Here is a 24,445-nt window from a genome sequence, read left to right as displayed (position 1 = left end):
AGTAGGATAAGCCTAGTATGTTGATATTTGTAGCTTACTGCATCGTTGTTACTAAACAGTATGTTCTAAATAGTATGTAGTACGATTAGTAGGGTCATTCCATGAAATTAGTTCCTTTTGCATCCCTTTGATATTTTAAGTGGAAATTGTGCACAAATATTGCATTTTTTTTAAGTATGTTATATTAAATGAAGCACCCTTTAATATTGACCACATGGAAAATTCTATAAATCTGATTTTGAATATGAATAGCGACTTGCTAAGGTGCCAAAATTCAGCACTTTGACATGTCCCTCCATCAACCCTGGGCCACCTCTAGGAAGATATGAACCCACTTAAGCCCAGTATTTCTACAAGTTTCACCATCATTGTAAAACCCTAGTTATTGTTTGTTGTTTTGACAAAGTCATTTCTGAAGACTATTATTTATTTCATGTTATTAATCATACATTTTAAGGTAAAAAAACAACAACCTGTCCCTCATTTTAAGGTCAACCCTGTTACGTGAACTGAACTTTTTTTTAATTCAAAAGAGACATTGAACATCTAATAGTCAAATCCTAGTGTAAAAGCAGGTGAGCTGGTTCTACTCTTTTTGGCCATTTTCTGGTGTTTTGTGGTGGAAAACTGCGCTGGTCGAGCATAACACGTCAACCCTGTTACCCAGGCTAGAAATGTTTAGTGAAGCTTGCATTCAATTGCACCTCCCTGTTGCACATAACAAGCTTCCATTCCCTCTGTCACAAGGGGATTTATGGCTGATTTAAGATGAAATCGTCAACCCTGTTACAGTCAGTCCTTTTAATGTCAGCCCTGTTAGGTTTTTTTAGCACTTAATAAGCACCTAATAGTCATTTTTTTTATTTAACATGAGATGAGAAGTGTTTTTTATTAAGTTGAACATGTGCTCTCGACAGAATGTTAAAATTTGGTGAAATAACACTTTTTTTCACCAAGTTACACTACTCAAAATTAGTGGAACGACCCAGTACACAGGATGGAGTTTAGGTAAGTAGTAGACAAGCCAGATTTCGGACACGGCCTGTGTGTGTGTGTGTGTGTGTGTGTGTGTGTGTGTGTGTGTGTGTGTGTGTGTGTGTGTGTGTGTGTGTGTGTGTGTGTGTGTGTGTGTGTGTGTGTGTGTGTGTGTGTGTGTGTGTGTGTGTGTGTGCACCACGTGTGAGCGTATCTGTAAGTTGAGCTGTCTGCTTGAAGAGACATCGGAAGGTGTTTGGATGTGTTCATGGTTCTGTGATGTGTGTGTTTGTGTGTGTGCATCTGAGATTATGTGTGTGTATGCATGTGTGTGTCAGGCAATCCCAGTCTGGCTTTGGGTTTAAGTAGGGTCCCCTGCTGTGGCTCGAGATAAAAGGAGGGTTTTGAGTCTGAAAGCATAGAAAGACTGACTAGAATGGACGCTCCTGATGGCTTCATTGATGGGAAACTTTGGAATTAGATTTTCTCTCTCCATGTTTTACAACTCAGAACATGCATGTTTGTTTCCACTATTCTAAATGCAACAATGTAAAATCCTAAAGCACTGCAATATGGGTGTGATTCATTATATAAGGTTATGAGAAATGTAGACCTGTACAGTATATCTATGTCTGGGAGTGGTTCTAGGGGACTATGTCTTGGAGTGGTTCTAGGGGACTATGTCTTGGAGTGGTTCCAGGGGACTATGTCTTGGAGTGGTTCCAAGGGACTATGTCTGGGAGTGGTTCCAGGGGACTATGTCTGGGAGTGGTTCCAGGGGACTATGTCTTGGAGTGGTTCCAAGGGACTATGTCTTGGAGTGATTCCAGGGGACTATGTCTTGGAGTGGTTCCAGGGGACTATGTCTTGGAGTGGTTCTAGGGGACTATGTCTTGGAGTGGTTCCAAGGGACTATGTCTTGGAGTGGTTCCAAGGGACTATGTCTTGGAGTGGTTCCAAGGGACTATGTCTTGGAGTGGTTCCAGGGGACTATGTCTTGGAGTGGTTCCAGGGGACTATGTCTTGGAGCATGACTGCAGCCTAGCAGCACTGCACAGGACTGACAGAGACATATCAGCTGACCAGGGCTTGACCTACTGGGGCCACAGTTTGACTCACTGACCTGAGCTCTGCTTCAGAGAGACTGGCTGCTCGTCCAGTAAGATTGTGTAGTACTGGGTGCTCGTCCAGTAAGATTGTGTAGTACTGGGAGCTCGTCCAGTAAGATTGTGTAGTACTGGCTGCTCGTCCAGTAAGATTGTGTAGTACTGGCTGCTCGTCCAGTAAGATTGTGTAGTACTGGGAGCTCGTCCAGTAAGATTGTGTAGTACTGGGAGCTCGTCCAGTAAGATTGTGTAGTACTGGCTTCTCGTCCAGTAAGATTGTGTAGTACTGGGAGCTCGTCCAGTAAGATTGTGTAGTACTGGGAGCTCGTCCAGTAAGATTGTGTAGTACTGGGAGCTCGTCCAGTAAGATTGTGTAGTACTGGCTTCTCGTCCAGTAAGATTGTGTAGTACTGGGAGGACAGTGGGGGATTCATTAAGACACACAGGGTGCAGTCCCCAGTGAACACTGTTCATCTGTTGAGCTGCACTGTTGTTTGTTTCCTGTACATCTAATGTGCTCTATGTCTAACCACTGCAACCACCAGCATCCTCACAGCTAGTGTGTGTGTGGCCACCCTGTTTCCTCTTCTGTAAGAAGCCTAGGCCACTGACTTAAAGGGTTACTTCGGGATTTTGGCAATGGGGCCCTTTATCTACTTCCCCAGAGTCAAATGAACTCGTGGATATCATTTTTATGTCTACGTGCAGTCTGAGGGAAGTCGCTAACTAGCGCTAGCACACTTACTTACCAGTGTTAGCGCAATGACTGGAAGTCATTGTGCTAATGTTAGTTAGCATTGACTCGCGAAAATACCTCTAACTTCCTTAACATAAAAATGGTATAAACAAGTTCATCTGTCATTGCCAAAATCCCGGAGTATCCCTTTAGCCTCAGGATATTGTAAATCTTATCCATCTAATGTGTTCTAACCACTGAAACCTCCAGGATCCTCACAGCTAGTGCACGTGTGTGTGAGTCTAAAGTTACTGTGCCGTGAAAATGCTGTAGTGCAGATGGGAAGGTCCTGACCCCAGGGTTAGTGATTGGACAAGGACATACTTCTAATCATAGTGTATCATGGGTAATTCCTGGCAAAGCATCATATTTCAGTATCTTAACAGTCTGAATGCAGGTCAGATACTGTACACAGGTCATGACCCCTATGCCTTCACTCTAGGCTACATTTCAATCTGGAAACTAGCGTGATGTAGTCCTATCTGTGTGCCCTCTAAAGAATGAAAAGTGTATTGTGTTGAAGTCAACCAGAATAAATCTGCATGTATTTTTTTTATTTCTACTTAGGGCCTCATCCATCATGGCTCTCCACCTCTCTACATATCTTTGTGTGGTCAATAAAGCATTTCAGACAAATATATTGACTTGGTAGGACTAACAGAACTCTTCATCTCTATCACCACAGAACTATGACTTTAATCTTCTTTGCCTATTTAAAGAGCATAGTGCATGGCTATCCATCTCTCTGGATCTCTTTGTCAGTCAAGTATTCATATCAAATGCATATAAAGCAAATATATATATCTATGTAGTCTGACCCTATAGGGTGGAAGGGTAGGCTCTTTGCGAGTGATTGGCTTAAATGAGCCTGCGTTTTTTTCTTTTTTTTCTTAGGCGGGCCTAACTTCTGTTTTGTGTGTGTGTTTACTTTGAGCCTCGATTGTTTGTGGGTTTGGTGCCAGTGCCACACACATAGGGATACAAGACACAGAAATTGCAGACTGCACGTTTAACTTGACTGTTGCTTCTGCATTTTGTGTTTTGTTGGTGATTAACCCCTCCCTCCCCAGTAAAATGTGTAATTTGAACCCTACAGAAACCAACACCTGCAGGAGATGTCAGAGTGACTCAGGTAGCTAACCTCGCTCCATCCCTCCCTCCATCCATCCCTCTCTGGCTCCAGCATCCGACCGCTTATCGTTACTCCACCTCCACCCCTCCATCTGTATGCTCCGTATGCTCACAGAGACCAAATCAAACTCGCACTATGAGAAAACCTGAACAGTTGTGTTTCAGTAAACAAATAAAAAACAGACCGTTTATAAAATGAATGTGATTATTTACCCTGTGCTGGTTTTTCCTGCAGTGTGGTTTTGATTGAATCTGCCCCAGAGTCATGGAGAGGGATTATAAACCCATTGGATGTGCTTCTGGTTGGGCAGAGGCTCTCAGAGTGGAGTGGAGGAGGGTCATTAGCTGGGAAGGATATCATTGGCTGCTAAATGGGTTCCATTACGGTTTTGCAGAAGCATGACTTTGTCTGCATCTCGAATGGCACCCGATTCCCTTTTAAGGGCACTACTTGTGACAAAAGTAGTGCACTATATAGGGAATAGGGTTCCATTTTGGATGCAGACCTTTTGATTTCAAGAGGATTTGATGTCCTCTCTCCATATTTCTTATTTTGCACACATTATCCTGCCCACATTACACAGCATACTGGCTGGAGCTTTATATAGATTATGATTTTATAGAAATAGCTTTTTTTGTCTTGTATCACACGTTGTATGTGTATAGGCTTCTGACAATGCGTGTATTCGGCGTCCAATGTACGGTTTTCATGTTCTGAGAAAGTGTACTGTCTCATATCTGTGTGTACTATGTAGTACTACCTCTATCTGTAGTGTACTGTACGTGAGCTGATCTGCATGTGTGTCTATATCAGAGTGTTGTGAGTAATGTGGGCTGCACAGTCAAGCCTGTAATATAGGCTAGTCTGTGACATCACTGCTTTCTGCATTCATCCATACTGTACGTTCAGTGGAAATGTGTGGTCTGGTCTTTTAAACTTGCTGTTTATCATGTACAAGTGCTGAGACATTGCAGTGTCAACAACAGAGAGAAAGATATAATGATGTCGTCATGTGGACTGTCCCTTTAACTGTAGAAGAGGAGAATATCCACTAGCTGAATTACCTGAGTCATCCAGCCTGTGTGAACAGCAGGAAGTGTAACCCGGGGCAACAGGCTGCTGTTTCCATTAACTAATGACAGAGTGCAAGTCCTCCATTACAAGGAAACTCCGAATGCTAATTACTGTAGAACAGAGAGAAAGAAAGAGAAAGAAAGAGACAGAGTGAGAGATAGAGAGCGAGAGAGAGTGAGGATACTAGCAGAGTACTTAACCCTTCCGTGACTACTTTTGACCAGAACTCTATGGGCGTAAATAGCAGTTTGCCAGGTCTTGCGACAGGCTGGGCGTGCGGAGGGAGGACGAAGGTGGTGATTAAGTGGGGAGATAAGCTCTCTGTAATGGCAGGGTGGAATAATTCCACTTTAAGTAGGAGGGCTGAGTCTCTCCTCCCTCTGGCTCTGGCAGAAACCTGCTGGGAGCCTGAGACTGACTTCTCAGAGATTGGCTCAATGTGGCTCAGTCTGCTCTGCTGTGGTCAACTCTCCTCTTCTCGTTTCTTCTCTTCTCTCTCCTCCCCTTTATTCATAGCTCAATTAAGGCTTTGCTGTTTGATCTCAAACACCTTTTGAGCTTATTTTCTGTGTTAAGATGTTAGACATTAAGTCCATAACTCTTCTTATGGACAGGGCATCGTACACCATTCATAATGATGTTTGCCTGCCTGCATGGTGGAGCAGACAGTTACCTGCGTTGAAGATGACTGAGAACGCTGAGCAATCTGATTAGTCATTGGGGACGAGGGGAGGAAGAGGGGGTGAAAGAAAGAGGAGGGGAGAGGACGGGTATACGCTCTCTAACCCATATCCATCTCTCTCTCTGTCTCCATCTCTCGATCTCTCCCTCTCTCTCTCTTTCCCCCCCCTCTCTCGCTCTGCATGTTACCATTCCTCTTCAGAAAGCCAGAGGACTCTCTTCTAGAGCGATCAGAGCTGATGTACTGCAGATAAACACTGTGTGATTCATTCCATCAGTCACTGAGATCTACACTGGCAAACAGACAGCAACAGACAGGCTGGGATTACTGTGTTAGGGTGCCACAATGTGGCAGGAGGCAGAACTGCAGTCCAACTTGAAGAGTGAGAGGCAGCACTCAAATGTAGTGGGCAGAACATAGTCAGAGAATCAATTGAGATATTTCAGATGAATCAATTGAGATAGTTTTGATCAAGCATTTTTGATGGGCAATTGTTTGTTTGTTTTTCTGATGGCAGAAATGGCTGTGGAGACTTTCAGAGAGTCCAAATCATTTTGCTGAAGTAGTCAGGAAAACAATATCATAGGATCCTATGTTTGGCAATAGAAACGGACTTACTTCAAACTGACATACTAAAGACTGTTTTAGCAGACCGACAGACTGTAGTTAAAGTTTAAAGTTGTATATGTAGACCGACCTGTGTGTGTTTCCTACGTTATTAGACTGACTGACACATGTGTGTGTGTGTTTCCTACATTATTAGACTGACACACGTGTGTGTGTGTGTGTGTGTGTGTGTGTGTGTGTGTGTGTGTGTGTGTGTGTGTGTGTGTGTGTGTGTGTGTGTGTGTGTGTGTGTGTGTGTGTGTGTGTGTGTGTGTGTGTGTGTGTTTCCTACGTTATTAGACTGACACATGAGTGTGTGTGTGTGTTTCCTACGTTATTAGACTGACACATGAGTGTGTGTGTGTGTGTGTGTGTGTTTTTCTTTCCCGTAGCCCTGCTGTCATCGTGGTGCGAGGAGCTGGGTCGCCTCCTGCTGTTGCGTCACCAGAAGAGCAGACAGAACGAGTCCCCTCAGGGCAAAGTCCCCATGCAGCCCAGCATAAACACCATGAAACCCCCTGGAGGACTCTCACATGGGTCAGTGTGTGTTTGTGTGTCCCCGTCCGTCCGTCTGTCAGTGTGTACTTTGCTGTATATGTTTTCTGTTTTACACAAAGGGAGACATTGTCACTTTCATTTTCACTTACACAACAGGTGGGAACATGTCATTTTAACACACACTCCCTCATTGGTTCCCTGGTTTAAACTGGATCGTTCATGTTAACTTTAACAATGTTTACCTAAATCTCAGTTTCCTCCCACCTCAAAGTAAGCTATATAAATCATGCCCTATGTTGCATTTAACCTAGAATATCATCCTCCCAGTCCCTTCTCAAATAAATACATGTACTGAGTTTTTCTCTTCATGAAAGTGAGCTAAGACAAGCTTAGCAGAGCTAGTTTGGAGGATAGGAGCAGACATACACGCTAGGGCTGGGAATTGCCAGGGACCTCACGAAACGATATAATCACGATACTTAGGTGCCGATACTGTATTGCGATTCTCTCATGATTCAATGTGCACTGCGATTCGATGTTCCAAACATATTGCTCACGGTATGTCTGCTGCAGAGGGACAGGCGAGAGCCATGAGAAAACGGGTTTTGATCGGTCATGGAAATAAAAGTGTAGAACAAGCTATGAAAGAAAATTACTGGTGTTTTAGTGCAGGTACAGCCAACTAGCACAAAAAGTATTTTGCGATATTGTCAAAATGATACGATATATCATCAGAAAGGGCAGCAGGTAGCCTAGTGGTTAGAGTGTTGGACTAGTAACCGAAAGATTGCAAGATTGAATTCCCAAGCTGACAAGGTAAAAATCTGTCGTTCTGCCCCTGAACAAGGCAGTTTACCCACTGTTCCTAGGCCGTCATTGAAAATAAGAATTTGTTCTTAACTGACTTGCCTAGTTAAATAAAGGTTAAAAAAAAAAAAGAATTTCCCTGATAATATAACTGTATCGATTCCCCCATCACTAATACACGGACACAGGCATGCACAAACGGAGGGAGTGGGCTGCAGTGAAGTAATGTTCAGCAGAATGTTCTGTGCTTGCCCCAATTCTAAACCTGGCTGCCACATTTCTGTTCTGCGCTGGGCATCTTGGGAGGTGTTCTACCTCCTTGAAGATACTAGTATATTGGATCCCTTCCAGCATGTGTGAAAACATACTCTGTCTGTCTCTCCCTGTTTAGTTTGGTTCTTCATATTCTAGCCTGCGATTTGTTTGGCGTTTTAATGCCAAATATTCCAAATAACATATACGTGGCCGAAGGGTTCCAAGGATTATGAGCACATTTCACATTCCTGGGTGGATATGCAATCCTCTGTTGTGTTACGTACTTGGCCAAATGAAATCCACGGCTGTCACGTTAGTATGTCTTTGTATCTGCCCTGCAGTGATGACAGGGGGTGTGTGTGCGTGCGTGCGATACGATCACATTTTGCTGACATTGTTCATTACGATAAACAGCCAATACTATAGAAATGTGAAGATTGAGCTGAAATAAGTTTGTTATTATAGGTGATTGTTAATTGGACAATTGATGGCTACAAACATAAAACTAGGACTGTCTGGGTGTGGTCTGAGTGGGAGGGCAAAACTGAAAATTACCTGTTATTGGCAGTGATGGAAAAAGTACTCAATTGTCATACTTGAGTAAAAGTAAAGATACCTGAATAAAAAAAGACTCAAGTAAAAGTGAAAGTCACCCAGTAAGATACTACTTGAGTAAAAGTCTAAAAGTATTTGGTTTTAAAAATACTTAAGTCTCAAAAGTAAATGGAATTGATAAAATGTACTTAAGTATCAAGTATAAACTATTTAAAATTCCTTGTATTAAGCAAAACATACAGCACAATTTTATTTATTTATTTATTGGCGGATAGCCAGGGGCACACTCCAACACTCAGACATAATTTACAAACGAAGCATTTGTGTTTAGTGAGTCCGTCAGATCAGAGGCAGTAGAGATGACCAGGGATGCTCTCTTGATAAGTGTGTGAAATGTACCAATTTCCAGTCAAAATGTAACAAGTACTTTTGGGTGTCAGGAAAAATGTATAGAGTAAAAAGTACATTATTTTCTTAAGGAATGCAGTGAAGAAAAAGTTAAAGTTGGCAAAAATATAAATAGTAAAGTAAAGTACAGATATCCCCAAAAAATACTTAAGTAGTACTTTAAAGTATTTTTACTTAAGTACTTTACACCACTGGTTATTGGCAGAGAGGTTTGGTACTCTCTATCTTATTGGTCTATTAACTAATTTACTGCATGGTGATGTCACCATGGAATGCCAAATCCTATTTAGAATTCTAATTCCTAATTCATTGGCCAAAACTCCATCCCACCAAAACAGGCTGAAATTTCAGGCGGTCTTTTCAAACAGCTCTTACACTATAAGGGAATTATCATAATTTTCACAATTTCACAGTATTATTCCAACCTGGTGTGGAAATATTTATAAAACACAAGAACATCTAGTTTTTGTGTGGAGGGCTTTAAAGGATAATTACAAAAAAATGTGGTGCACATCAACGTTATAAACTTATCATTATATTTATTGTTATCACATCAATTCAGGCAATTTATCTCGGTATGGATTTTTGTCCATGTTGCCTATCTCTCGGTTAATGTGTGTGTTCGTATTTGTTCTGTAGTGATGGGTCATTTGCCTACGACTCAGTTCCATGGCAACAGAACACCAACCAGCCCCCGGGGTCATTGTCTGTTGTTACCACCGTGTGGGGTGTGACCAACACGTCACAGAGTCAGGTGAGACACACAACACACACCCACACACACTTCAGTACACACTATTTGATGTTTTCGACACACAACACACACTCTTATACCGTTGTATTGAGTCTAGTAATTGAACTACCGAAGACAGACCCTGAACCCCAAGTCTCCTTAGGCACTTTGTGTAGATCTGAGATGATTGGATAGGTGTAATATGGTGGTAGTTCCATCTTGCCATCTCTGATTGAACCTGGTGGAATCATCACCATATTGCTTTTACCTAGACATTCCTCTCAGATTGACAAAAGCTCCCAGGGGCTAGAGGCTAGGGGTTTATTGGAATTCTGATGTTGGTTGAAATATGGTTTGCTGTGTGTGTATCGCCAAAAGCTAGGCCTATATCAAAGATCTCTTGTTGAAGTCCCACACAGTGAGTTGACGTCATAGAATGACATATTAGGATCTCTGTGCTTGACCTAACACTGTTTGCTGTGTCTAATCAAAAACGATATCAATGAAAAGTTGTTAGACAAAAAATATCAGTGAGTTGATTTGACATTTGACCTTTCTTCACCCAGGTCTTGGCCAACAGCTCCAGCCATATGAACCCAGGAGGTAACCCCATGGGCCAGGGTATGTCTGGGGGTCCGGCAGGCCTCAACTCCCCCCAGTTTCCCGGCCAGCAGCAGCAGTTCCCGGCCAAGGGAGGCCAGGGTCAGGGCTACATGCAGCAGGGGATGTATGGCAGGCAAGGATACCCCGGTGGAGGGGGCTACAGCGGGAGGTAAGAGGTCATACACACACATGAATGAAGTTGAGACTGACACATTCTCTATCTCACTCTTACTCTATGCTTTTAACACATACAGTATACACAGCTCTAATTCATATTGTTTCCGTTATATAGTTACCCAGGTGGTCCTAACACTCCCCCAGGGGGGATGGGCATGCCTCAACACTCCCGCCAGCCTGGCGACTTCACCCAACCAGCAGCTGCTGCTGCTGCCGCCGCTGTTGCCGCCGCCGCTGCTACGGCAACCGCCACAGCAACCGCTACCGTGGCAGCCATGCAGCAGGAGACCCAGAACAAAGAGATTAACCAGTATGGACAGGTACGGACACGTCACACATGTACAAACACTGTTATCATAACACGCACACAAACACACCATTGCCATAATACAGGTTGCTAAAAGTTAGAAACAAATGTAGTTACTTACTTATAATATCTTGTTTTGGGCCTGAGGAAAAGCAGATACTACTACATACATTGTACACTAAATACAGACAAAAACCATGGAGTCAAACCTGCAGCTTCATAATTAACTGTAACTCTTTGTCCTTTCTTCCTCCTTTTTTCCCCCTCCAGATGTGTTCCTCCTTCCAGATGGGCCCAGGCCAGGCCTACAACAACCAGTTCATGAACCAGCCTGGCCCCAGAGGGCCCCCTGGAGGCATGAACCCAGGCAGCATGGGCCAGGCCATGAACAACCCGAGCATGGGTGGGCCTACCATGGGCATGAACCAAACTCAAGCCCCAGGCATGGGGCCTTTCGGGGCCCATGGTCAGAGGATGCCCCAGCAGGGCTATGGAGGACCTGGAGGCCCCAGACAGGCCATGCCTATGCAGGGCATGAAGAGGCCCTATCCTGGGGAGGTGAGTTGGATGGTGTGTGTGTGTGGGGGGGGGGGGGATATGTGTGTGTTTAGGGTGGGGGGGTGTATGTTTCCTTTGAGTATTATATTCTCATAGTACCTCCCAACATGCAGTGCATGCCTTTCTTACACATGTTAATAGAATAATTAAGTTGCTGATTGATTCTCTCTCCCTCTCTCTCTCCCTCTCTCCCTCACCCTCTCTTCCCTACAGCCAAACTACGTGGGTCAGCAGTATGGTCCTAACGGTCAGTTCCCTCCCCAGCAGAGTCAGTACCCCGCCTCTAACCCATCCAGGCCGATGCCCTCCCCAAACTACCCCGGCCAGAGGATGCCCGGGGGGCAGGGGCAAGGCCAGTACCACCCGCAAGGCATGCCCATGGGACAGTACTATAGGGTGAGAGCTCCCTCACACTAACACTCCCTATCTACCTGTAAGCTGTAGACCTCCCCTCACACTAACACTCCCTATCTACCTGTAAGCTGTAGACCTCCCCTCACACTAACACTCCCTATCTACCTGTAAACTGTAGACCTCCCCTCACACTAACACTCCCTATCTACCTGTAAGCTGTAGACCTCCCCTCACACTAACACTCCCTATCTACCTGTAAGCTGTAGACCTCCCCTCACACTAACACTCCCTATCTACCTGTAAGCTGTAGACCTCCCCTCACACTAACACTCCCTATCTACCTGTTAGCTGTAGACCTCCCCTCACACTAACACTCCCTATCTACCTGTAAGCTGTAGACCTCCCCTCACACTAACACTCCATATCTACCTGTAAGCTGTAGACCTCCCCTCACACTAACACTCCCTATCTACCTGTAAACTGTAGACCTCCCCTCACACTAACACTCCCTATCTACCTGTAAACTGTAGACCTCCCCTCACACTAACACTCCCTATCTACCTGTAAGCTGTAGACCTCCCCTCACACTAACACTCCCTATCTACCTGTAAGCTGTAGACCTCCCCTCACACTAACACTCCCTATCTACCTGTAAGCTGTAGACCTCCCCTCACACTAACACTCCCTATCTACCTGTAAACTGTAGACCTCCCCTCACACTAACACTCCCTATCTACCTGTAAGCTGTAGACCTCCCCTCACACTAACACTCCCTATCTACCTGTAAGCTGTAGACCTCCCCTCACACTAACACTCCCTATCTACCTGTAAACTGTAGACCTCCCCTCACACTAACACTCCCTATCTACCTGTAAGCTGTAGACCTCCCCTCACACTAACACTCCCTATCTACCTGTAAGCTGTAGACCTCCCCTCACACTAACACTCCCTATCTACCTGTACGCTGTAGACCTCCCCTCACACTAACACTCCCTATCTACCTGTAAGCTGTAGACCTCCCCTCACACTAACACTCCCTATCTACCTGTAAGCTGTAGACCTCCCCTCACACTAACACTCCCTATCTACCTGTAAGCTGTAGACCTCCCCTCACACTAACACTCCCTATCTACCTGTAAGCTGTAGACCTCCCCTCACACTAACACTCCCTATCTACCTGTAAGCTGTAGACCTCCCCTCACACTAACACTCCCTATCTACCTGTAAGCTGTAGACCTCCCCTCACACTAACACTCCCTATCTACCTGTAAGCTGTAGACCTCCCCTCACACTAACACTCCCTATCTACCTGTAAGCTGTAGACCGCCCCTCACACTAACACTCCCTATCTACCTGTAAGCTGTAGACCTCCCCTCACACTAACACTCCATATCTACCTGTAAGCTGTAGACCTCCCCTCACACTAACACTCCCTATCTACCTGTAAGCTGTAGACCTCCCCTCACACTAACATAACCATTTGACCATTTACTCCTGCTCCCATTGTGCTGCTGTACATTTAACCATTGATGTCTGTTTCATTCACAGCAAGAGCCATTCAACGGTCAGAACAGAGGTGGATACTCTTATAGCCAAGGCAACGGGGTATGTGCCCTCCTTTTTTATCCTTTCTCTAAGCAAATGTAGATGCCAACAGAGTTATTTGAATTCTCTATCTCTCATGGTTTTTCTTTAACCCGTATGTATCACTCTTCTTCCTCTCTCCCTCTCTCCTTTTCCCCCCTCCCTCTCCCTCTCCCTTTACCTCTCTCCTCCTCTGCAGGCCCCCAGGCCAGGTAACTACCCCCACTCCCCGGTGCCTGGTAACCCCACTCCTCCTATGACCCCCGGAAGCAGTATGCCCCCGTACCTCTCGCCCAACCAGGATGTCAAGCCCCCGTTCCCACCTGACATGAAACCAAATATGGCAGCGCTTCCACCTCCCAGTGAGTACTTACACTGGAGCATTCACACATGGATGCATGCATGCACGCACACACACACATGCACGTATGAAAGTTTGTATGCATGCACACACACACCACACATGCACGTATGAAAGTTTGTATGCATGCACACACACACACACCACACATGCACGTATGAAAGTTTGTATGCACGCACACACACACACACACACACACACACACACACACACACACACACACACACACACACACACACACACACACACACACACGCGCACGCACAGTGGCTAGTCTACATACAGTACGGCAGAGCTAGACCAAGCCGTCAGTAACGCTTTCGATACCTTTGGCTGAAAATACATCAATCCCTGCACAACCAAGTTTTAGCAGTACATTGATGGTTTTATTTCATTTTCATGAGATACAAAGCCATGTTGACACGACTACTTCACTACATGACTACTTCACTACATAACTAACAGGGTTGGGGTCAATTCCATTTCAATTCCAGTCAATTCAGAAAGTACACTGCAATTCCAATTCTTTGCAATCCTTTTAAATTGGGAAAATTTGGAATTGGAATTTGGTTTACTTTCTGAATTGACTGGAAATGAAATAGAATTGAGTCCAACCCTGATCACTACTACATGCTGCCCTGATACGGCCTCCCTGTGGCTCAGTTGGTAGAGCATGGTGTTTGCAACGCCAGGGTTGTGGGTTCGATTCCCATGCGGGGCCAGTATGGGGGGGGGAAATAATTATGAATTGAAATGTATGCATTCACTACTGTAAGTTGCTCTGGATAAGAGTGTCTGCTAAATGACTAAAATGTAAATGTAATACAGTGCAGTTGGAAAGTATTCAGACCCCTTCACATTTTGTTACGTTATAGCCTTATTTTAAAATGTATTTTTTAAAATTCCCTCATCAATCTACACACAATACCCAATAATGACAAAGCAAAAAATTTTTTTTACACTTTTGCAAATGAATTTAAAATGAAATAGTTAAATATCAGTTAGTTAATACCTCACAGTGGTATCCTGGTGCCCCAGCCACTGTCTCCTCTATGTCTGACTGTTAATAAACCAATATACAACTCTTACCCCACTGCCACAGATACAGTTAAACGGAAAGCTGACGTCCTATCTTCCTGTCCTGTCTCTCCGCTCCCATCAGCCAATCCCAACGAGGAGCTGCGGTTGACCTTCCCGGTCCGGGACGGCGTGGTGTTGGAACCTTTCCGGTTGGAACACAACCTCGCCGTCAGTAATCACGTCTACCACCTGCGACCGTCGGTACACCAGACCCTCATGTGGAGGTGAGATACAGAGACAGACAGACACACAGACGGACACACACACAGACACATACACCTACGACTGTTTCTACACCAGACCCTCATGTGGAGGTGAGACGCCAGTCTTATTTCTGTACCGTCACAAAAATGTTGCCATTGTTCGCATTCCCTGTACAGTATTGGCCAATAGCAGTCCTGATAATTGAAAGAACTTTCAACTAAGCATATTAACAAACCCTTGACCAACTGAATAAGGTGTGCTAGTGCTGGGCTGGAACAAAACTGTGCTGTCCTGGCTGGGTGTCCCAAAGGATTAGGAAAAACTGTTTTGTATTTGACTCTATTGACCTCTGCCCTTTGCGCTTTGCCCCCTCTAGGTCAGACCTGGAGCTGCAATTCAAGTGTTACCACCATGAGGACCGACAGATGAACACCAACTGGCCCGCCTCCGTCCAGGTCAGCACACACACGTACGCATGCAGCATGCATACAGATACGTACACACACACACACACACACACACACACACACACACACACACACACACACACACACACACACACACACACACACACATACACACACACACACAGACACAGACAGACAGACACACTGTCCTCCATCCTTCCAGGTCAGTGTCAACGCCACACCGCTGACCATCGAGCGGGGCGACAACAAGACGTCCCATAAACCCTTGCACCTGAAGCAAGTGTGTCAGCCCGGCAGAAACACCATCCAGATCACCGTCACCGCGTGCTGTTGTGTGAGTACACAATTCAATAGGTCTGCGTCAGAGCAAAGGATACAAGGGATATTTTAAATGTATGTAGAGGATACACTGGGTGTGTTCATCATTTATGTCTTTATGTTATTTATGTCTTTATGTCATTTATGTCTTTATGTTATTTATGTCTTTATGTTATTTATGTCTTTATGTTATTTATGTCTTTATGTTATTTTTGTCTTTATATTATTTATGTCTTTATGTTATTTATGTCTTTATGTTATTTATGTCTTTGTTATTTATGTCTTTATGTTATTTATGTCTTTGTTATTTATGTCTTTATGTTATTTATGTCTTTATGTTATTTATGTATTTTTGTTATTTATGTCTTTATATTATTTATGTCTTTATGTTATTTATGTCTTTATGTTATTTATGTCTTTATATTATTTATGTCTTTATGTTATTTATGTCTTTATGTTATTTATGTCATTTATGTCTATGTTATTTATGTCTTTATATTATTTATGTCTTTATGTTATTTATGTATTTTTGTTATTTATGTCTTTATATTATTTATGTCTTTATGTTATTTATGTCATTTATGTCTATGTTATTTATGTCTTTATGTTATTTATGTCTTTATGTTATTTATGTATTTTTGTTATTTATGTCTTTATATTATTTATGTCTTTATGTTATTTATGTGTTTGTTATTTATGTCTTTATGTTATTTATGTCTTTATGTTATTTATGTCTTTATATTATTTATGTCTTTATGTTATTTATGTATTTTTGTTATTTATGTCTTTATGTTATTTATGTCATTTATGTCTATGTTATTTATGTCTTTATGTTATTTATGTATTTATGTTATTTATGTATTTTTGTTATTTATGTCTTTATGTTATTTATGTCTTTATGTTATTTATGTCATTATGTTATTTATGTCATTTATGTCTATGTTATTTATGTCTTTATGTTATTTATGTATTTATGTTATTTATGTATTTTTGTTATTTATGTCTTTATGTTATTTATGTATTTTTGTTATTTATGTCTTTATGTTATTTATGTCTTTATGTTATTTATGTCTTTATATTATTTATGTCTTTATGTTATTTATGTCTTTATGTTATTTATGTTATTTATTTATTTCCCTCCTCTATGTGCAGTCGCACCTGTTTGTGCTGCAGCTGGTCCACAGGCCTTCAGTTCGCTCCGTCCTGCAAGGGCTCCTGAAGAAGAGACTCCTGCCTGCAGAACACTGCATCACCAAGAGTATGTTACTGTTACTGCACAACTATACTGCAATAGTCTATACCGTGTCTTACTATAACTCTGACTCCTGCCTGCAGAACACTGCATCACCAAGAGTATGTTACTGTTACTGCACAACTATACTGCAATAGTCTATACCGTGTCTTACTATAACTCTGACTCCTGCCTGCAGAACACTGCATCACCAAGAGTATGTTACTGTTACTGCACAACTATACTGCAATAGTCTATACCGTGTCTTACTATAACTCTGACTCCTGCCTGCAGAACACTGCATCACCAAGAGTATGTTACTGTTACTGCACAACTATACTGCAATAGTCTATACCGTGTCTTACTATAACTCTGACTCCTGCCTGCAGAACACTGCATCACCAAGAGTATGTTACTGTTACTGCACAACTATACTGCAATAGTCTATACCGTGTCTTACTATAACTCTGACTCCTGCCTGCAGAACACTGCATCACCAAGAGTATGTTACTGTTACTGCACAACTATACTGCAATAGTCTATACCGTGTCTTACTATAACTCTGACTCCTGCCTGCAGAACACTGCATCACCAAGAGCATGTTACCACTATTATGTTGTACTATACTACTACTATACTAATATAGCCTTTACCCCATCTTACTACCTTTACATTAATATGCCTAACTCTATTCTAACTTTAATCTCTGTTTCTCCCTCCTCTCCCGTCCCTCCCTCCAGTTAAGAGGAACTTCAGCAGCGTTGTGGCCTCGTCGGGTAACACCAGTCTAAATGGGGAGGACGGAATTGAGCAAACCGCCATCAAAGTCTCCCTCAAATGCCCAATCACTTTCAGGCGCATCCAGCTGCCTGCCAGGGGGCATGACTGCAAACACGTACAGGTAGGACGGCAGAAAGGGGTATGTTTTCACACGGTAGATGGCTGGATAGGGCCACGAGTTTTCCCTGAATATGTGCCTAGCCAGGAAAAACTCTAGGCCCTTATAGCACAGGTGGTTTGGTGAACTACGCTAATGTGATGAGTAACCTTGCCTGAGACCTGAAGACTCATAAGGGTTTTGTCTTCCAGTGTTTTGATCTGGAGTCGTATCTGCAGCTGAACTGTGAGAGGGGGATGTGGAGGTGTCCTGTATGCAAGTATGTGATGACCATTTCCAAACTATGTTTTGTCAATAAAGTTATGTCTCCTTTTTGAATGAGTTAATATGATGCCTGTTTCTCTCTCTTTTTCGCTCTTCACAGTAAAACTGCCTTGTTAGAGGGTCTAGAGGTGGACCAGTACATGTGGGGAATCCTCAACGCCATCCAGAAGTATGTTTATTTTTCCTTATTACTAACAATAGTTCATAATTATTATTAACCTTCCGTGCTTCATGTTATTTTCCAGTTTTCCCACAATTATTTCTAGTGTCTATGTAATATGGGACCATAACAATTCCCTTCTTCATCCTGTAGTGCGTAAATGTTATTTTCCACTATTCCCAATGTTATTATTACCACAGTGTCTTCGTAATACTGGACTTTTCCACTTCCTCCATCCTTTGTAATATGGGACTGTATAAAAAGGTCCCCTTCCTCTTCCCGTAGTTCGGAGTTTGAGGAGGTGAACATTGACCCATCGTGTAGCTGGCGGCCGGTGCCCATCAAGTCTGACCTCCATATTAAAGAAGACCCTGATGGACCGCTGGCCAAACGCTTCAAGACCATGAGCCCCTCCCAGATGACCATGCCCAATGTCATGGAGATGATCGCCCAGCTGGGCCCTGGCCCCTCCCATTACCCATCAGGCCCTGCTCAGCACGGGGGCGTTGGCACCGGGGGCAACCCAGGGGAGTACGGTGGCCCGAGAGGCCCAGGTAAGACCAATTTCAGAATTCAGATATTACACATTTTGAACATGTTAAATGTTGTTTATTTAGCAGACACTCTTGTCCAGAGCAACTACAGTCATAACAAGGTATGTAAGACAACCTTAAGAGTCCCCTCCCCTTATTTATGTTTTTCTGTGCTGCTAGGCAACACTTACCACGGCCACGGGAACTTTGACTTCGCCCACGGTAACCCCTCGGGCGGGGGAGGTGGTGGAGGTGGACCGAGAGGAGGAGGATCCCCCATGAGTGACTTTATCCACACCCCTCAGCTGTCCCACCCCCCAGACTTCCCCGGGGGTCTTCTATCCCAGGACAAGCCCCTCAGCCACGGCATCAACGGCCCTGTAAGTCCCCTACACCTCCACTACCAACCACCAGGGGCACTCATACCAGAGTTGCTGAAGATCCTCATAGAAAAGTAGTACACCCACCCCCCCAAACATTTCCCAGGTGGAGGGTACAACAAATGTCATATGAAAGGAATAGGAATACTTGTTGTATATCATCTCATATAGCCAGGCCTGTCAAAGACCTTGTAGTTCATCAATCAGGTTAGCTTTGGCATTGTGCTCAGCTTGTCTTAGCAGCCTTGCTCATGTCATCCTCTACATGTCAGCTCAGAGCTTTCTTTAAACACATTCTACTTCCTCTCCCTCCCTCGCTCGCTCTCTCTCCCTGGGTCTCTCTCTTTCTCTCAATCCGTCTCTCTCTCTCTCTCTCTCCCTCCATCCCTCTCTCTCCCTCCTTAGATGTCTCATCCTTCCAGCACTGATCAGTCCCATAATTCCATGCAACAGCAGAGCTTGCACGCGCCTCCACACCCCAACAGCCAGTTGATACATCATGGTGGCAGCCAATCAGGGCAGTCGTTACACCACAGCGGCCAATCGTTGCTGCCCCCTCGCCAGCAGGCCCCGCCTCCCCAGCTGCAGCAAGGCCAGAACAGCCACCAGCACAGCGATCTGAACTTTAACCCCTCCTCGGGCATCGAAGGTCAAATCAGTGGTGACATGCCTGAGCCCTCCCTAGATGTAAGTGTGACATCATTGTGACATCGTGCTTAGGATGCATGCGCAAATAGGTGCAAACGTCATCTAGCTAGCATTAGCATCGTCTGCTAAAGCTTTTCTCATTACCTAGCTTTGGTTTGATGGAGCATGTCAGCTGCTATGCTAATACCTTTAGTTGTTTAAAAAGACTCTTGGATAGAAATGAGAAGTCTATTGACAATATGTATCTTAATTCTTGTCTCTCTTCCCTTATCGCTCTCACTCTGTCTCTCGCTCTCTTCCTCTCTCTCCCCCACCTTCCCTCTCTCTCCCCCACCTTCCCTCTCTCTGGCTCTTCCTCCTTCCCTCCCTCATCCCCACCTCTCTCTCTCCCTCTCTCTCTTTCTGTCTCTCTCTCTACAGCTGCTTCCAGAGCTGGCCAACCCAGACGAGCTCCTGTCCTATCTGGACCCCCCGGACCTCCCCTCCAACAGCAACGATGACCTGCTCTCCCTCTTCGAGAACAATTAACCTTTCGCCTCCCTCACCCCTCGAGCCAAACCCAAATCTTCTCCACAGACACACACACACCACAGGCTGTGTCCAACCAGCTGGACTCTCCATAGAGTCCTTAGACACACCATCATCCTCATATGGACTGGTAGTGGGGACACTTCCTGAGTGGACTTACCCAATGTGTAGTGCACTTCAGACCCAGGGTTCAAAGTTCAAACCCCCAGTCAGGTCACACCTCCTACACACCCGGGTTCACACCCTGTCGGACACACACACACATACTCACACACACACACACACAATGTTTTGTCAATTGTGGCATAGACGTGTAGGTGGCATGAAGTCATCTGTCAGAACATGAGATGATGATGAGGATGACAGTCTGGATGTCAGGGAGTGGACACTGTGTGTGAAAGAGACAGGAAACAGGAAATGCACTCATGTCCTCACTTCCTCACACACACTCTTCCTCATGTAAAGAATCGCGGAGCTCGTCTGGCCGACAACACGGCGACAGCCAATGTCGGCTGTCTTGTCCTTAAGTGATATTATATCGAAAGAAAACTGTGCAGCTATTAATCACGTTCTATGCGTATGACCTCACAGGCCGAACTCTCTGTGTGGGCTTTTAGGAAAAAGTGTTGTAGCATTGTTTTATCATTCTTATTTCCCCCATTATACAAAAACAAAGAAAAACATACAAGAAGAGGAAAGAAAAGTCATCTTTTTGTCCTGGCCAGTGTTTCTATCAATCCTATTTTGATGTGTGTTCTTCCAAGCCCTGATCCCCTGAGACCACGACCTTTAACCCCTGACCTTTGACCTAAATAAAGTGTGTTCTTATAACCTCTGACCCTTAGCTCACAGTGTGTGTTTCCATCGTGACATCAGTCAGTCAGCACTGGGTCCGTTCCATCCATTCTACTGAAGCACAACAGACAGAGCCCCACATCACATCGCAGGCAGAGCACTGAGAGGAGAGACCAAGGCCTGTGGGGGCGGATTGTAACCTTCTAGCTAGCCCAAACCAGTCTATGGAAGAATCAGCACTGTTAGCTCTTCTGTCTGTCCATCGCCCCGTCCAATGTTGTTCAACTTTCTCTTCCCTGATATTGCAGTACAATGCCATGTCGGGCTGTGGGCTATGCAAAAATGAGTTTTACCAATACATTTGTTTTGGGTTAGAATGATGGAGAATTGTGTGCGTGTGGGAGAGTCGTGTGTGTGTGTGTGTGTGTGTGTGTGTGTGTGTGTGTGTGTGTGTGTGTGTGTGTGTGTGTGTGTGTGTGTGTGTGTGTGTGTGTGTGTGTGTGTGTGTGTGTGTGTGTGTGTGTGTGTGTGTGTGTGTGTGTGTGTGTGTGTGTGTGTGTGTGTGTGTGTGTGTGTGCAAGAGAAAAAGTGAGGATGAGATTGATAGAAAAAGAGAAAAGAGAAGAGTCCCTGTTTAGTCTATAATAGACAGAAACATCTAGTGTTGAAAAAGATATCCGACCCTTGTAATAGAGCCAGAATTAAAGTTAGCCTGTTTCTCCCTCTTTAAGGGGAGTCTTCCTCTGTTCTACAGGCCTACAATTGCTCCTGTAACTATACTGTACGGTTTGGCTCTACCATGTGTTAAGAAGTGCATGTGTGCCAATGGCCTCTGTTCTAAATTAGAGGGAAAGAATATTGTCTTTTTTATTTTATTGTCATTGCATTTTTTTTTATCATGATTTTATTTGACATTTTCTTGCAAAGGAATGATTTTGGTTAATGGTAATGTATTGTCCAACTTTTTTATTTTCATGTTTGTTCCACTTTGACTGTTCATTGGAAAATTGCCATGTGTGATACATCACCAAAGTTATCCCACAGTTTGTAGGAGTTGGCCTGGACATTACTATAATGTAAGAATGATGCCCTTCTCTGCTTTAAGCATACTCCTAGGGAGCCCATCAAAAATGATTCTGAATAAATGTGTGGTTGCACTGCATTTTCTGTGTCTTGTTACTGTTAAACTGTATTTTGTCATCTTAAAAAAAAAGGAAAAGCACACATGATCCCACAATGGTTTATAAAGACAATAATTTAAAATGGTTGTCATCCTGACAATGTATGCTTTAAATATATTTGCTAATGTATTGAGGGAAAAGTGACTTTACCCCCAGTCTTGTTTTAAGTCAAAAGTCTAATACCCTCTGGAATTGAATGTGAGTTCTTTGACATTTTTGTGCTACCCTCTTTTGTACAACACAAGATCATCATGTGTATTATTCTATCCTCGTAGCGTTTTTGATATTGTTCTCCTATTTTAAGTTATTACTTTGTTTATCTATTAAGTGACTTTGTGAGAATAATCATAATTTGTTTTACATCAGATTATGTAGCCTACTAAATGAAATGGAAGATTTCTAGATCAATCCGTGGATATTGTTAGGACTTAGGAATGATCCCCAATGCTGATTGAATCACCTGAACACAACTGATCCTTTGGTCTGTCTGTTTGTTGAAGACAATGCACTGCCACAGCGAGGTATTTTGACTCCCCTGCCCTGTCTGTCTGTAGATCTGTGTAGACATGATGCTGAAGTCTGGTCTATCAACGTTACTGTCTATACGCCACATAGAGGTTTGAGTCTTGTCCGAGGTTCAGGCTCCACACCCAACTGTAGCTGGACAGTCAATGGACACAAGTGGAGTGTGTTAGAGGATGCAATGTATTTTCATGGAAAGAAAATGGGAGATGTTGTGATCCTCCTGGCCCTCTCTACTCGGCCACTTAAATGCAAGAGAAGAGAAAGAAACGGGTCTGGAGGGTCTAAGGAATGCATGTACATTATGTAAATGACAAATAGAGACACATTAACTTACAAAAATGTAGACATTTTCCCCACGCAGGGGACAATGATACGCATTGTGTATTTAGAATTTGTAAAGTTTGCATCCTCCTGTCAGAAGAGACTGTTGAATTGTGGGAAAAGGAGTCCGTGTTTGAGATAGTCTGTACAGTCCTCTCTCCCCGACCACATTTGTTCATTTATGTAAGATACTTTATTATCTACTTCTCAAACACGGCCGTTGGAAAAGAAAAAAAATACACATTTGTTTCTCTTTGTGTAAAATTCAACTTCTGTGTATTTCTCTATTACCTGTGTACTTTATAAAGGTGCTACAACAAAATAATAAAGATAATTTTGAGGTACCAATCGGGATTTGTGGGAACCATGAGTGGTTCCTAAAAATTGTTGATACAAAATTTACAGTTTGTACAATTTTGTCAAATTTACAGTTTTTACACGATTAGGCAAAAAATATTACTTCCGAGGTACAATCTGAAGTGATTGACACACCAGGTGGCAGTTGTCTTTTTTGTTTTGTACATTCTGTGTACAGTCATTTCATATACTAAACTGGTCAGAAAAAAAGAATTGTGATTTTTAGTCTTGCAAAACTGTATGTAGTTAGATGACGTGACATCCTAATATTTATCTAATAAATATGTATTCAAATGAAACTCATGCATCATGGTCTTGGTTTTCCGATAGCCTACATCTTCTATCCTCTATGTAACTTTAATGACAGTAAATGTATCATCATCCACCAGACGCAATCACAGTGGAGAATGCTAGATCAATGAAGACCAACTGGCAGTCAGTTTAAGAGCTTTCATAACAATATGATTATTACATGCATGCACAGTTTGAAACTACCTTGAAAAGGAAGAGTCCTGTCTATCACATATAAAGTTATTTAGACCTAAAATACAGAGTTCAATATTGGAGTAAAGGCTTTGATGGGGAGAGGAATAAGACATTCTGACAATAAAAATCAAAATACTATTGAATATTGTAGACAGATGTATTCATCATTTTCATGGACTAGCTATCTATGTGCACAACATCATCATTCGGTGTCGCTGTTGCGGGTCTTTGCAACGTCATGTGCAATCACACATAACCCCATTCTCAGAACTTCATGTTGACAACTATACAAAGATGTTGCAAATTAAAAATCATATAAAATATTGCTCTTTGGTGATTGCAGCGACCAGGTTGTTTTCGTCTGGACCCGTCAAGAACCCAGTAGTGTATTTTGACATCACAACTGACACCGAATCTCTGGGACGAATCATCATAGAGGTAGCTAAGGTTAGCTATATACTTACTTAACAAAAATATTAACGCAACATGGTAAAGTGTTGGTCCCATGTTTCATGAGCTGAAATTCAAGATCCCCAAAATGATCTATACGCACAAAAAGCTTATTTCTTTCAAATTTTCTTCACAAATGTATTTACA

At 43.3% G+C, this 24,445-nt stretch overlaps 1 protein-coding gene across 7 annotated transcripts in view; it reads left to right on the top strand.

Annotated features, from left to right (window-relative positions):
• The window catches only part of LOC106608394 (zinc finger MIZ domain-containing protein 1), a 195,289-nt gene extending 171,628 nt beyond the window's left edge, over positions 1-23,661 (top strand). For 3 of the 7 annotated variants that reach the window (XM_045722012.1, XM_045722022.1, XM_045722021.1), the window contains 19 exons: positions 6,704-6,848; positions 9,474-9,588; positions 10,134-10,339; positions 10,463-10,667; positions 10,925-11,212; positions 11,426-11,608; positions 13,115-13,171; positions 13,350-13,512; positions 14,614-14,815; positions 15,172-15,250; positions 15,426-15,557; positions 16,694-16,799; positions 17,513-17,673; positions 17,862-17,929; positions 18,035-18,103; positions 18,380-18,648; positions 18,808-19,007; positions 19,413-19,694; positions 20,076-23,661. In XM_045722012.1, the coding sequence (XP_045577968.1) occupies positions 6,704-6,848; positions 9,474-9,588; positions 10,134-10,339; positions 10,463-10,667; positions 10,925-11,212; positions 11,426-11,608; positions 13,115-13,171; positions 13,350-13,512; positions 14,614-14,815; positions 15,172-15,250; positions 15,426-15,557; positions 16,694-16,799; positions 17,513-17,673; positions 17,862-17,929; positions 18,035-18,103; positions 18,380-18,648; positions 18,808-19,007; positions 19,413-19,694; positions 20,076-20,183 (3,038 nt within the window). In that variant the 3' untranslated portion in view covers positions 20,184-23,661. Of the gene's footprint in view, positions 1-3,913; positions 3,950-6,703; positions 6,849-9,473; positions 9,589-10,133; positions 10,340-10,462; positions 10,668-10,924; positions 11,213-11,425; positions 11,609-13,114; positions 13,172-13,349; positions 13,513-14,613; positions 14,816-15,171; positions 15,251-15,425; positions 15,558-16,693; positions 16,800-17,512; positions 17,674-17,861; positions 17,930-18,034; positions 18,104-18,379; positions 18,649-18,807; positions 19,008-19,412; positions 19,695-20,075 lie in introns of all 7 variants that reach the window. The other 4 variants (XM_045722006.1, XM_045722008.1, XM_045722017.1 and 1 more) reach the window with 3 other exon arrangements.
• The last annotated feature ends 784 nt before the right edge of the window (positions 23,662-24,445 follow it).

Source organism: Salmo salar, chromosome ssa01, assembly GCF_905237065.1.
Source record: "Salmo salar chromosome ssa01, Ssal_v3.1, whole genome shotgun sequence".
NCBI classification, from domain to species: domain Eukaryota; kingdom Metazoa; phylum Chordata; class Actinopteri; order Salmoniformes; family Salmonidae; genus Salmo; species Salmo salar.
This window is presented reverse-complemented; position numbering and strand designations above follow the sequence as displayed.